The sequence below is a fragment of the Mustelus asterias genome, chromosome 30 (genome assembly GCF_964213995.1).
Source record: "Mustelus asterias chromosome 30, sMusAst1.hap1.1, whole genome shotgun sequence".
Lineage (NCBI taxonomy): Eukaryota > Metazoa > Chordata > Chondrichthyes > Carcharhiniformes > Triakidae > Mustelus > Mustelus asterias.
The window spans coordinates 15,084,387-15,099,955 of NC_135830.1; the positions used below are offsets into that span (position 1 = coordinate 15,084,387).

Below are 15,569 nucleotides of genomic sequence, written 5' to 3' on the forward strand. Positions count from 1 at the left end.
TGAAGTTTGAGTCTGTGTGTGAAGTTTGAGTCTGTGGTGAAGCTACAAACAGAAGCTGTTCTGTTTCAAATCAAACTGCGGGACTTGGAAGAAAATGATGGGAAGTGATTTTGCAAAGTCCCCTCCCCCACTCCCTCAGCTGGCAGCCCAGCACGCAGGCGCAGAGAGCGCTGCTGAGCCGAGCGGTCCGGAGCAGGCGCAGAAAGCGCTGCTGAGCCGAGCTGTCGGGAGCAGGCGCAGAGAGCCCAGCTGTCCGGAGCAGGCGCAGTGCGGCTGCCGCCAGCGGTCGCTCTCGATCTCTTTTTGGAGCAGCCGCCGTAGAGAGAGGGGGGAGGGGGAGATCACCGAGCGGCTTCTCGCACTGGCCGGAGCCGTCAGCCGGTTGCCTGGAAACCGTGGCTGGAGGAGGTGCAGGGGGAGGGGGATCAATGGGTGGGGGCGGGGCTCCCGGGTCCGCGAACCGGGCCTGCGCCATGGAACCCCGACACGTCACTGCGGAGCCGAGTAATTCCTATTGGCTGATTGAGGCAGCGCTCCATTGTGACGTCTCAATGCGGAAGTTGGCCACTGAGCTTCAGATTGAACCTTCCACTTGGATTTGAAAAGACTTCGGCCATCAGTGAGTGGAAAAGCAGCAACACACTGCCACACCCGAGTGAGAGTGTTCCAGTGCACTGACTAAAGAGCTTTAACCAGTTACACAGCCTGAATAAATATCACACCATTCACAGCAGGGAGAGACGGTACCCGTGTTCTGTGTGTGGACAAGGCTTCAACTGATTGGCCACCCAAGGGAGAGGCAAGGACACCTGCACCATGGAGAAACCATGGAGATGTGCAGACTGTGGGAAGAGATACAGAGCCCCCTCTCTGCTGGATGCTCATCGGCGCAGCCACACTGGGGAGAGGCCATTCATCTGCTTTCAGTGTGGGGAGGGATTCGCTCTGTTGCCCAGCCTGCAGTCACACAAGCGAGTTCACACTGGAGAGAGACCGTTCACCTGCTCTCAGTGTGGAAAGGGATTCACTGTGTTATCCACTTTGCAGAGACACCAGCGAATTCACACTGGGGAGAGGCTGTTTATCTGCTCTCGGTGTGGGAAGGGGTTCAGTCAGTTTTCCAACCTGCAGACACACCAGCGAGTTCACACTGGGGAGAGGCCATTCATCTGCTCTCGTTGTGGGAAGAGATTCACTCGGTCATCCGACCTGCGGACACATCAGCACGTTCACACCGGGGAGAGGCCATTCGCCTGCTCTCAGTGTGGGAGGAGATTCACTCGGTCATCCGACTTGCGGACACATCAGCGAGTTCACACTGGGGAGAGTCTGTTCACCTGCTCTCAGTGTGGGAAGAGATTCACTCGGTCATCCGACCTGCGGAGACACCAGCGAGTTCACACTGGGGAGAGACCATTTACCTGCTCTCAGTGTGGGAAGGGTTTCAGTCAGTTATCCACCCAGCAGAAACACCAGCAAATTCACACTGGAGAGAGGCCGTTCACCTGCTCTCAGTGTGGGAAGAGATTCACTCAGTCATCCCACCTGCAGAGACACCAGCAAGTTCACACTGGGGAGAGGCCATTTACCTGCTCTCAGTGTGGGAAGGGTTTCAGTCAGTTATCCAACCTGCAGAGACACCAGCAAATTCACATGGGGAGAGACCATTCACCTGCTCTCAGTGTGGGACGGAATTCACTCAGTTATCCCACCTGTTGAGACATCAGTGAAGTTCCACTGGGGAGAAACTGTCCACCTGCTCAGTGTATAAAAAGTGTTCAGAATTTCATCACAGCTGCTGAGGCACCAACAAGTTCACAGGGGTTGGATTCTGCTGTTATTGTTTCTGCTCTCAATTACATCCAGGACTGCATTTTGTTCATTCTCACAGTTAGTCAATGGGGAGGGTCGGAGGGTTTCTTTCTGCTGGACTGGCCGGTCTCACAACTTTGCCTCCAGTGAGCTGATGTTCTTTGAGTCTTGTTGCGTATACCTTGTTTTAAATTTCACAAGGATCACAGAGTGACGGTGTGAGGAAATTCAGAGATATTTAGTCAGCATTTCTGTTTGAAACTCCCCCAGATGCCCATCCAATTTCCTTTGTAATTGTTTATTGTCTCCACTTCCTCCACCCTCGTAGGCAGCGAGTTCCAGGTCATTACCATTCGCTGCATCAAAATATTCTTCCTCACATCCCTCCTGCATCTCTGGCCCAAAACCATAAATCCCCTCGTCCTTGTCCCATCAGCTAATGGGAACAGCTTTTCTTTGTCCACCTTATCTAAACCTGTCAGAATCTTGTCCACCTCTATCAAATCTCCCCTCAACCTCCTTTGCTCCAAGGAGAACAACCCCAGCCTGACATTGACAATAAAGAACAAACTAACAGAATTTGTTAATACCTGAAATCAAATGGGAATGTTTAATTTCTGTTTTAAAGATATTGTGAATATATTGTCCTGGACAATAAAGGAATTGGAATAACTCATCTTGGGTGTGGTTGAATGGAATATATCAATCTGGTATCCATCTACAGTCCAGTGAAAGTCTGGAATGTGTAGCAGGAAATCCCTTCCTAACAGCACTGTGGGTGTACCTACACCTCAGGCATTGTAGCAGTTCAGGAAGGCAGTGTTGGGGCTGACCATGGCCGAGGCAGCTACATACAGCCACATATTCTGTTATAATTGAAGGACTGCAGATTGAATGTGAGGAATTATGGGACTGGACTATCTTGACCACATTCCTGTGACTGCTCAGTTGCTGCAATCACGGACCATTAAAGCTGCTTAGCAGGGCCCCAACAGAGGACCTGGTGAGAATATTTATTCACAATGAATTAGGATTAAACTTATTCCAGGACCAGCTGGTGTTCAGCGGCTGAGATTCCTGAATCTGTAAAAAGGGGGTCTGACCAATCAACAAACAGTGGAAGGTAGTTGGTTAAGAAGTTAAAAAGCGTTCTGAACCATTGCTTAACCTATCATCAATTTGTGATAAGAACTGTGAGGGACTTGTGACCCGATATTTGGTGACGTGATGGTCGACTCCCAGGTAACACTGGATTAAAAAGCAGACCTCTGAGAGTAGATTCTAACAGTTATAATCCTATCCAAGCATGGCCAGTGAAAAATCAGAGCTCGAGTGGGGACCGGACAGGTCTCTTACCTGCCATTTGGAAACTAAGAACAAGAAGCTTATAGATGAAATGATTAGAGAATAGAAACAATGTTTTGATTCTGGATGACACTTTGTAAGAAGCTCATCCAGACTCAAAACATTGGCTCTATTCTCTCTCCAAAGATGCTGCCAGACCTGCTGAGATCTTCCAGCATTTTCTGTTTTCGTTTCAGATTCCAGCATCCGCAGTATTTTACTTTTATGATAATTTGATTTGGTCTGATTGGAATCCCCACGACCCTCCCGCAAAACAGAGGGAGTGGTGGCAAAAGGAGAAAAAGGATAAGGATGATAAAGTCTGGGTTCTGATTCTCCGAGCCCATGTCGAATTAACAAAATGAGTGAACCAGTTTATAAAGAACACAAGTTACCCATCCCTAACAATAACTGATCAAATTAAAATAATTAGGTTGATGAATATAACAAAAAAAATTAATGGGTGAAGTTTAAAATCAAGTTTGTTTTGTTAGGGAAGTTTTTTAAACTTGTGTAAAGTGTCAAGTTTTTTAAACTTGTGTAAAGTGTCAAGTTTTTGCTGCTCAGTCCCCACCCCTTTAGGTTCTGTAGAAAAGTTAACCCTTTCAACAGACAGTTGATTTGTTTTTAAATTGCCCGAAAACTCGTGTCTATTTTAGTTTATAATTGAAGATTTATGGGAATTGGCTAAGATGGTCTTTTGACATTTTTAAAGTATAAAAAAGTGATCTTGAGAAGCCAATTTGGTAGAGAGAGGTGGAGGGAGAGATGTTTACAGAGAGACGTTGAGAGCTGTTGGTTTTACAAGTTATCCACGTTTTCGGAGCCGTCACTTCATGTCCTGGTCTGAGAGGAGTCTGTTCAATTGTTAAAGTTAAGGTTTCTGTAATAATTGTTAATCGACACTTTGCTTTTCATCTCTCTGACTTGTTACATTTTTAATGGTTAACAAACTTTCTGATTTCACCATTTAAAGCATTATTTCTTGCCATATGGTTAAGTCGCTGGAACCTGGTGTGATTTACGATTAGGGAGGTTATTGCAAACAAGAGAACCCCCATAAACCTTCATTCAAATAAATCAAAGTTCTTACAAATGGAATGCTGTCCTTTATTATGAGAGAAATTGAACATGGAAGTAAAGATATTGTGCTTCAGTTACAGTAAGAAGTCTCACAACACCAGGTTAAAGTCCAGCAGGTTTATTTGGTAGCACAAGCCACTAGCTTTTGAAGCGTTGCTCCTTCATCAGGTGAGTGGGAATTCTGTTCACAAACAGGGCATATAAAGACACAAACTCAATATACAAAATAATGGTTGGAATGCGAGTCCAGGCAAGTCATGGGGGTTACAGATAGTGTGATATGAACCCAAGATCCCAGTTGAGGCTGTCCTCATGTGTGGAACTTGGCTATCAGTCTCTGCTCAGCGACTCTGCGTTGTCGTGTGTCGCGAAGGCCGCCTTGGAGAATGCTTACCCGAAGATCAGAGGCCAAATGCCTGTGACCACTGAAGTGTTCCCCAACAGGAAGAGAACACTCTTGCCTGGTGTGAACATTTGGGGAACACTTCAGCAGTCACGGGCATTCAGCCTCTGATCTTCGGGTAAGCGTTCTCCAAGGCGGCCTTTGCGACACACGACAACGCAGAGTCGCTGAGCAGAGACTGATAGCCAAGTTCCACACATGAGGACGGCCTCAACCGGGATCTTGGGTTCATATCACACTTTTTGTAACCCCCATGACTTGCCTGGGCTTGCAAAATCTCACTAACTGTCCTGTCTGGAGACAATACACATCTCTTTAACCTGTGCTTAACCCTCTCTCCACTCACATTGTCTGTACCTTTAAGACTTGATTACCTGTCAAGACTCGCATTCCAACCATTATTTTGTAAATTGAGTTTGTGTCTTTATATGCCCTGTTTGTGAACAGAACTCCCACTCACCTGACGAAGGGGCAGCGCTCCGAAAGCTAGTGTCTTGTGCTACCAAATACACCTGTTGGACTTTAACCTGGTGTTGTGAGACTTCTTACTGTGTTTACCCCCGTCCAACACCGGCATCTCCACATCATGCTTCAGTTATACAGGGCGTTGCTAAGACTGCATCTTGAACACTCGGTGCAGCTTTGTCTCCTATTTAAGAAATGATACAAATGCATTGAACGTGGTTCAGAGGAGGTTTAATAGATTGCTTTCTAATTCTTGACCCACACAGGATAAATTTGTCTGATTTTCTTTGTCTTCAGCTCTGAAAAAGGGTCATCCTGACTTGAAATGTTGTCTCTATTCTCTCTCTACAGATGCTGTCAGACTTGCTGAGATTGTCCAGCATTTTCTGTTTCTGTTTCAGATTCCAGCAACAGCAGAATTTTGCCTTTATACTAATTCTTGTTGGATCAGGGAATCAAAAGTATCGGGTATAGCACGAGAATGTGGAACTCAACACAAACAGATCAGCCATGATGTAAATAAATGGTGGAGCAGATTCAAAGGGCCAAATGGCCAACTTCTGCTCCGATGTGGAATGTTGGTCACAAATTCCTGAGAATTATGAAATAAGACTGGAAGACTTCTGCTGAGCAGAAACTGATAGCCAAGTTCCGCACACATGAGGACGGCCTCAACCGGGATCTTGGGTTCATGTCACACTATCGGTAACCCCCCACAGCTTGCCTGGACCTACAGAATCTCACTGGCTGTCCTGTCCGGAGACAATACACATTTCTTTAACCTGTGCTTAATGCTCTCTCCACTCACCTTGTCTGTATCTTTAAGACTTGATTAGCTGTAAAGATTCACATTCTGATCAGCATTCTGTAACTTGAGTTCGTGTCTCTGTGTGCCCTGTTTGAGAGCAGATATCCATTCCATCTGACGAAGGAGCAGCGCTCTGAAAGCTAATGGCATTTGCTACCAAATAAACCTGTTGGACTTTAACCTGGTGTTGTTAAAACTCTTACTCTGCTCTTTCCCCACAGCCCTGCAAATTCTTCCCTTTCAAGTCTTTTCCCTTTGGGAAGATTCTATTGAATCTGCTTTCAGGCAGATCAGAACAACTCGCTGTGTCAAACAAAATAAAATCTCATCTCCTCCTCTGGCTCCTTTGCCAATTACCTGAGAGGGATTCACTTTCTGTTAAAGAGCCTGCCAACCCCTCTCACCCACTTTCCCTAAAGTGCATCAATCTCAGCAGGAAAAGTCCAGAACAATCAAATATTTTTATTGATAAAAGTTTATTAATGAAACAGAACATGGTTAAAAACAAACAGAAAATGACTTGACGATCAAAGACAACCAGAGTAAAAGGATGTTCACAATGTTCTGAACCCAAATGGTTTCTCTTTAATTAATCTGTAGCCTGTTCCCTGCCCTCTTTGTGGAACACCTCCGCTCAGTCCACAAGCATGACCCTGACCTTCCGCTTGCTTGCCATTAGAATTCACCACCTTGCTCTCACGCTCACATTTCTGTCCTCGGCCTGCTGCAATGTTCCGGAGAAGCCCAACACAAGCTGGACAAACAGCCCCTCATCTTCCGATGAGGCACTTTACAGCCTTCTGGACTCAGCATTGAGTTCAACAACTTCACGCCCTGAACTCTCTCCTACATTTTAATTTGTTTTTATTTGCTGAGTCAGTCTGCATCTTGTTTTCATGTTTTTTTGCTTCCAGACAGAGCTGTCCTTTATTCTGCCATTCACACTTACTCTGGACCAATGCTTTGTTTCTTTCCAACAACCATTACCTCTCCCTTTGCCTTTTGTTCCAGGACATTTTTGTCTTTTAATCTCACCCGTCCTCTAACCAATCCCTGACTTTCCCTTTTGTTCTACCTGCCCCTCCCCCCTTTCTCAGCAGCATCAAACCCATCACATTTCTCCCTCTCTTTCGTTCTGAAGTAGAGTTACATTGGACGTGAAACATTATCTCTGTTTCTCTCTCCACAGATGCTGCCAGACCTGCTGTGTTTTTCCAGTTCTTTCTGCATTTATTTTAGATCTATCTGTAGTGGTAGAAAAAACACTATTTGCTATCCAGGATAAAATTATTGTCCTCCATCAGCTTTTCATAGAAATCATAGAAACCCTACAGTGCAGAAGGAGGCCATTTGGCCCATCGAGTCTGCACCAACCACAATCCCACCCAGGCCCGACCCCCACATATTTACCCGCTAATCCCTCTAACCTACGCATTTTAGGATTCTAAGGGGCAATTTTTAACCTGGCCAATCAACCTAACCCGCACATCTTTGGACTGTGGGAGGAAACCGGAGCACCCGGAGGAAACCCACGCAGACACGAGAAGAACGTGCAAACTCCACACAGACAGTGACCCGAGTCGGGAATCGAACCCGGGACCCTGGAGCTGTGAAGCAGCAGTGCTAACCACTGCGCTACCGTGCCACCGATCTTTTGTGGATCATTTCAGTGGAAATGTGCTCTCCCAGGCTCAAAAAGCATCAGCCCACTGGAAGCAAAGTTGTGAGACTGGCCAGTTCAGCAGAAAGAAACCCTCCAACCCTCCCACTTCACCTACTGTCAGAATAAACAAAGTTCATTCTTGGATGTGATTAACAGCAGAATCCAATCCCTGTCATCACTGGTGAACTCGCTGGTGTGCCCGCAGGTAGGATAACTGAGTGAATCCCTTCCCACAGTCAGAGCAGGTGAATGGCCTCTCGAGAAAGTGAACTCGCTGGTGTACCCGCAGGTCGGATGACCTTCTAAACCTCTTTGTGCAGTGTGCACAGCTGAACGGTCTGTCCTCAGTGTGAATGCGCTGGTGGGAGGTCAGTTCCCGAGAGCTTTTGAAGGCACTCCCACAGTCAGAGCATTTACAGGGTCTCTCCTGGGTATGAGTGAGATTGTGACTCAATAGGTGGGAGAACTGAGTGAATCCCTTCCCACACACAGAGCAGGTGAACGACTTCTCCCCAGTGTGAACTCGCTGGTGTCGCAGCAGGGTGGATGACTGAGTGAATCCCTTCCCACACACCAAACAGGTGAGTGGTCTCTCTCCGGTGTGAACACGCTGGTGGACCTGCAGGCTGAATGACCATTTAAATCTCTTTGAGCAGTGAGAACAGCTGAACGGTCTCTCCTCAGTGTGAATGCGCTGGTGGATCATCAGTTCCTGAGAGCTTCTGAAGCCGCTCCCACAGTCAGAGCATTTAAAGGGTCTCTCATTGGTGTGCATGAGATTATGTCTTTGCAAGCTGGGTAACTGAGTGAATCCCTTCCCACACACAGAACAGGTGAATGGCCTCTCCCCAGTGTGAACTCGCTGGTGTCTCCGCAGGTCGGATGACTGGGTGAATCCCTTTCCACACATGGAACAACTGAACTGCCTCTCCCCAGTGTGAATTCGCTGGTGTCTCCGCAGGTTAGAAAACCGTCTAAACCTTTTTGTGCAGTGAGAGCAGCTAAACGGTCTCTCCTCAGTGTGAATGCGCTGGTGGGTCAGCACTTCTCCAGAGCTATTGCAGCCACTCCCACAGTCAGAGCATTTAAAGGGTCTCTCATTGCTGTGAGTTAGATTGTGACACAGCAGGTGGGAAGACTGAGTGAATCCCTTCCCACACACGGAGCAGGTGAACGGTCTCTCACCGGTATGGCTGCGTCGATGAATTTCCAGCTGAGATGGGAATCTGAATCCCTTCCCACAGTCCCCACATTTCCAAGGTTTCTCCATGGTGCGGGTGTCCCTGTAACTCTCCAGTTGAAGCCTCTTCCACACACAGAACACGGTAGCAGCCTCTCCGTGCTGTGAATGCTGTGATGTATTTTCAGGCTGTGTAACTGGTTAAAGCTTTCCACAGACAGTGCACCAGAAGGCTCTCAGTCGAGTCTGTGTGTGTCTCGTGCTTTTCCAGTCACACTGATGTTTAAAGCCTTCAGAAACAGACAGAACAGAGAAATATTTCTCCTTCTTGATTCAAAGGCCGATGATTTTCAGGTCCCGATGATGTCAGATCTTGACGTGATGTTTGGTTAGAGATTTCTGGCAGTATATCCTTACCTTCTGATATCCTGTAAAACAAGTTTACAAAATTCATCAATGTCGGTACAGGACAGAAATTCTGAACAGACAATTCTAGTTTCTATGGAAATATCTTTCCTCTCTCATTCGACACAGGGCAGCACAGTGGTTAGCACTGCTGCCTCACAGCATCAGGGACCCAGGTTCAATTCTGGCCTTGGATCACTGTCTGTGTGGAGTCTGCACCTTCTTCTTGTGTCTGCGTGGGTTTCCTCCGGGTGCTCCGGTTTCCGCCCACAGTCTGAAAGACGTGCTGGTTGGGTGCATTGGCCATGCTAAATTCTCCCTCAGTGTACCCGAACGGGCGCCGGAGTGTGGCGACTAGGGAATTTTCACAGTAACTTCACTGCAGTATTAATGTAAGCCAACTTCGACACTAATAAACTAAACTGAACATTTCCAAAAACCTGTGAATCTCCATCCCACACACTCTCCCTCCATTCTCACTCTGCTGTATCTAATATTCACCCTCCCAATTCTCCTGAAGGTGCTGATTGAGGCTGATTGACAGATCCATGCTCGCTGCTTCCGTAAGTCTCACAGTAAGAAGTCTCACAACACCAGGTTAAAGTCCAACAGGTTTATTTGGTAGCAAATACCATAAGCTTTCGGAGCAATGCTCCTTCGTCAGATGGAGTGGTCTCTGTTCTCAAACAGGGCACAGACACAGAAATCAAATTACAGAATACTGATTAGAATGCAAATCTCTACAGCCAGCCAGGTCTTAAATGCACAGACAATGTGGGTGGAGGGAGCATTCAACACAGGTTAAAGAGATGTGTATTGTCTCCAGGCAGTACAGCTTGTGAAATTGTGCAAGTCCAGGAGTCAAGCTGTGGGGGTTACTGATAATGTGACATAAATCCAACATCCCGGTTTAGACCGTCCTCATGTGTGCGGAACTTGGCTATCAGTTTCTGCTCAGTGACTCTGCGCTTACCTAGCGTTCTCCAAGGCGGCCTTCACGACACACGACAGCGCAGAGTCACTGAGCAGAAACTGATAGCCAAGTTCCGCACACATGAGGACGGTCTAAACCGGGATGTTGGATTTATGTCACATGATCAGTAACCCCCACAGCTTGACTCCTGGACTTGCACAATTTCACAAGCTGTACTGTCTGGAGACAATACACATCTCTTTAACCTGTGTTGAATGCTCCCTCCACCCACATTGTCTGTGCATTTAAGACCTGGCTGGCTGTAGAGATTTGCATTCTAATCAGTATTCTGTAATTTGATTTCTGTGTCTGTGCCCTGTTTGAGAACAGAGACCACTCCATCTGACGAAGGAGCATTGCTCCGAAAGCTTATGGTATTTGCTACCAAATAAACCTGTTGGACTTTAACCTGGTGTTGTTAAACTTCTTACTGTGCTTACCCCAGTCCAACGCCGACATCTCCACATCCTGTCCTGGACACAGAGAGCTGGAAATCTTCAAGCTGACAGTCACAATAAAGTTTTACATTTGGACATAAAGCAGACTGATGATGTGTGTAATGCACTGTATTACCTGGTTACAGATACATGAAGAGTGTGAGGCGGATTTTTATTTAGGCAGCGAGTGGTGACCTGGAAGTTAAAAATTCAACATGTGCGGGTTTTGGGGGGAATGCGCATGTGCGGGTGTGGGGCGGGGCCCGGTACAAAGCCGGCGCACTGACCATTGTCTGTCCGGGTCTTCCAGCCTTTCCCATTGGACAACAGCTCAGCGCGGCTGGAGGACAAAGTCCCGCCCACCCCCACGTGGGGCTCCGCCCCTCATTGTCTGTCTGCGGGGGATTGACCAATGGAAACTCTGGAGGACCGGAAGGCCTCTGATCCTCCAGCAAATCAGACCTCCCCCATTGTCTGAATGCGGAAGTTGGACAATGAGCTTCTTCAGCAGTTCATTCTTGCCCGGCAAAGCTGCTGCTGCTCTCTTTCTGAATGAAGATTGAGCTTCAGACACAGACTCAAGGAAGTGAAAAGAATCAGCCAATGCCTACGACCATACTCGTCTGAAAACGCCTGATCTCGGAAGCTAAGCAGACTCAGGCATGGTTATTACTTGAATGGGAGACCTCCTGGGAATACTAGGTTATTTGACTGTAGGGTGGCATGGTGGCACAGTGGTTAGCACTGCTGCCTCACAACGTCAGGGACTTGGGTTCGATTCCTGACTTGGGTCACTGTGTGTGTGGAGTTTGCATGTTCTCTCCCCATGTCTGCGTTGGTTTGCTCTGGTTTCCTAGAACCATAGAAAATTACAGCTCAGAAACAGGCCTTTTGGCCCTTCTTGTCTGTGCCGAACCATTTTTTGCCTAGTCCCACTGACCTGCACTTGGACCATATCCCCCCAAACCCCTCTCATCCATGAACGCGTCCAAGTTTTTCTTAAATGTTAAAAGCAATTACCACTTTATCCGGCAGCTCATTCCACACTCCCACCACTCTCTGCGTGAAGAAGCCCCCCCCTAATATTCCCTTTAAACTTTTCTCCTTTCACCCTTAACCCATGCCCTCTGGTTTTTTTCTCCCCTAGCCTCAGCGGAAAAAGCCTGCTTGCATTCACTCTATCTATACCCATCAAAATCATATACACCTCTATCAAATCTCCCCTCAATCTTCTACGCTCCAGGGAATAAAGTCCCAACCTATTCCATCTCTCTCTGTAACTCAGCTTCTCAAGTCCCGGCAACATCCTTGTGAACCTCTCTGCACTCTTTCAACCTTATTTACATCCTTCCTGTAACTAGGTGACCAAAACTGTACACAATACTCCGAATTCGGCCTCACCAATGCCTTATATAACCTTACCATAACACTCCAACTTTTATACTCGATACTCCGATTTATAAAGACCAATGTACCAAAGGCACTCTTTACGACCCTATCCACCTGTGACGTCACTTTTAGGGAATTCTGTACCTGTATTCCCAGATCCCTCTGTTCAACTGCACTCTTCAGAGTCCGACCGTTTACCCTGTACGTTCTACTTTGGTTTGTCCTTCCAATGTGCAGTATCTCACACTTGTCTGCGTTAAATTCCATTTGCCATTTTTGAGCCCATTTTTCTAGTTGGTCCAAATCCCTCTGCAAGCTTTGAAAACCTTCCTCACTGTCCACTACACCTCCAATCTTTGTATCATCAGCAAACTTGCTGATCCAATTTACCACATTATCATCCAGATTATTGATATAGATGACAAACAACAATGGACCCAACACCGATCCCTGCGGCACACCACTAGTCACAGGCCTCCACTCAGAGAAGCAATCCTCCACAACCACTCTCTGGCTTCTTCCATTGAGCCAGTGTCTAATCCAATTTCCTACCTCCCCATGTATACCTAGCGACTGAACCTTCCTACTAACCTCCCATGGGGGACCTTGTCAAAGGCCTTGCTGAAATCCAGGTAGACAACATCCACCGCCTTCCCTTCATCCACTTTCCTGGTAACCTCCTCGAAAAACTCTAACAGATTGGTCAAACATGACCTACCACGCACAAAGCCATGTTGACTCTCCCTAATAAGTCCCTGTCTATCCAAATATTTGTAGATCCTATCCCTTATCACACCTTCCAATAACTTGCCCACTACCGACGTCAAACTTACTGGCCGATAATTTCCAGGATTTCTTTTGGAACCTTTTTTAAACAACGGAACAACATGAGCCACCCTCCAATCATCCGGCACCTCCCCCGTGAATACTGACATTTTAAATATGTCTGCCAGGGCCCCTGCAAGTTTAACACTAGCTTCCCTCAAGGTCCGTGGGAATACCCTGTCAGGTCCTGGGGATTTATCCACTCTGATTTGCCTCAAGACAGCGAGCACCTCCTCCCCTTTAATCTGTAAAGGTTCCATGACCTCCCTACCTGTTTGCCCTATTTCTGTAGACTCCATGCCCGTTTCCTCAGTAAATACGGATGCAAATAAACCATTTAGTATCTCCCCCATCTCTTTTGGTTCCATACACAGTCTACCACTCTGGTCTTCAAGAGGACCAATTTTATCCCTCACTATCCTTTTGCTCCTAACATACCTATAGAAGCTCTTTGGATTTTCCTTCACTCTGTCTGCCAAAGCAACCACATGTCTTCTTTTAGCCCTCCTGATTTCCCTCTTAAGTAGCTTCTTGCACTTTTTATACTCCTCGAGCAGACAGAGGATATAATCCTCCCACAGTCCAAAAGATGTGTGGGTCAGGTGGATTGGCCATGTTAAATTGACCCTTAGTGCCAGGGGGACAAGTTAGGGTAAATGCGCAGGGGTACGGGGATAGGGCCTGGGTGGGATTGTGGTTGGTGCAGACTCGATGGGCCGAATGGCTTCCTTCTACACTATAGGATTCTATGATTTTATGAAGTGAATCCAGAGAGGGTGCAGACTCAGGAAAGGTTGGCCCAGCTCTCTCTCTCTCTCTTAAAGACATTGACGTTCTTTGCTCCCTCAGCTTGACACATTGATTTGTCTGGTTAAGAGGATGTTCTCTTTCCTAATGTTCACAATTAAAGGGCTGCTTTCCCCAGGAGATGGCTGACATTTAAGGGGACAGTAAATTAATATCGGACAGAGATATATTTCATGATTTTTTGTGTCACAGATTAATTATTTATGGTTCTGCAATGAAGTAATTTATTATTATTTCTATTCTTATAATATTGTACTGTACCTATGTTCTATACTTCCAGTTATAGAATCATTACAGCAAAGGGGTCCTTTCAGCCACACACGTCCATCCTGACTCTTGGTAAAAGTCTCTTAGTTCTGGAAGCAGTGAGCATGGATCTGTCAATCAGCCTCAATCAGCACCTTCAGGAGAATTGGGAGGGTGAATATTAGATACAGCAGAGTGAGAATGGAGGGAGAGTGTGTGGGATGGAGATTTACAGCTTTTGGGGAATGAGAGAGGAAAGAATGTTCTATGGAAACTAGAATTGTCTGTTCTGAACTTCTATCTTGTACTGACAGTGATGACTTTTGTAAACTCCTTTTACAGGATATCAGAAGGTGAAGATTTGCAGGCAGAAATGTCAAACCAAATGTCACACTAAGATCTCACAAATTCACTCTATTTATCGGAACCTGAATATCATCCGTCTTTCAATTTAGAAGGAGAAATTTTTGTCTGTTCTGTCTTTTTCAGGAGATCTTAAATATCAGTGTGCCTGGAAAAGCACTGAAACACACCTGAGTGAGCGTGTTCCAGTGCACGGACTGTGGAAAGAGCTTTAACACAGTCTGAAAAAACATTGCATCATTCACATCAGGGAGAGAAATTAATTGTGTTCTGTGTGTGGACGAGGCTTCAGCAGATCGTGGAACTAGCAGAGTCACAAGGACACCCGCACCATGGAGAAACGGTGGAAATGTGGGGACTGTGAGAAGGGATTCAATTACCCATCAAAGCTGGAAACTCATCAATGCAGTCACACCGGGGAGAGACCGTTCACCGGCTCTATGTGCGGGACGGGATTGTTATGCAACCTGCAGAGACACCAGCGAGTTGGATTCTGCTTTATTGCTGTGGTTAATCGCATCCAGGACTGAACCATGTTCATTCTGACAGTAGGTGAAGTGCGAGGGTCGGAGGGTTTCTTTCTCGTGGACTGGCCGGTCCCACAACTTTGCTTCCAGTGGCTGATGCTCTTTGAGCCTGGGAGAGCACATTTCCACTGAAATGATCCATATTTGATGGCAGGATTACAGGATACATGTGAAAATTCTTGTAGTTTAATTGTGAATGTCAATGCTGGAGAAATACTATTTCTTGAATTGTATTCGCTTTTTAACTTAAAGAGAAATAGTCACTTTCCTTCAACATACACAGCAGATTATGGGGATAGGATCTGGGGTGGTTGATGCAGATTCGATGGGCTGAATGGCCTCCTTCTGCACTGTAGGGATTCGATGATTTCTATGAGTTAATGGGACGTGACATCAGCAAGATGACCAATATCCTTCAGGGACCAATCAGACATTGATCATGCACCATTTTATCAATCAGGGATTGATCATGTGCTGCTTGGGCCAATCAGAACCACAGCAGACGAGCGACAAAGCTGAATGAGCGAATACCGCACAGAGATAGTTGTGAGCGAGGGTTAATGAGCGACAATTTTCTGGAGCTCGGTGCGCAACACAACACAACATGAAGTAAGAAGATAGACTTTGGTCAACAGAACAGCCGACAGCCACAGTCAACCAGAAGCTGAGAGCTGGTGTTCCAGAGTGAGTGGACTGATCCACTGTGTTTAAATATTGTGATTTTATACTTATTACAATTAATAAATTCTGTGACAACATTCTTGTACCTGGAATGGTCTGTAACTAGTCAGGAGCTGCAGATTCCTTTCACAACTTATTCCAATGGGTAACTGACTTGA

At 46.4% G+C, this 15,569-nt stretch overlaps 1 protein-coding gene across 1 annotated transcript in view; it reads left to right on the plus strand.

The window, feature by feature from the left end:
* The window catches only part of LOC144480910 (uncharacterized), a 40,289-nt gene extending 26,052 nt beyond the window's left edge, over nt 1-14,237 (plus strand). The window contains exons 4-5 of the mRNA XM_078200538.1: nt 832-1,514; nt 14,183-14,237. Coding sequence (XP_078056664.1) covers nt 832-1,514; nt 14,183-14,237 — 738 coding nt within the window. The remainder of the gene's footprint in view (nt 1-831; nt 1,515-14,182) is intronic.
* Nucleotides 14,238-15,569: the final 1,332 nt, after the last annotated feature.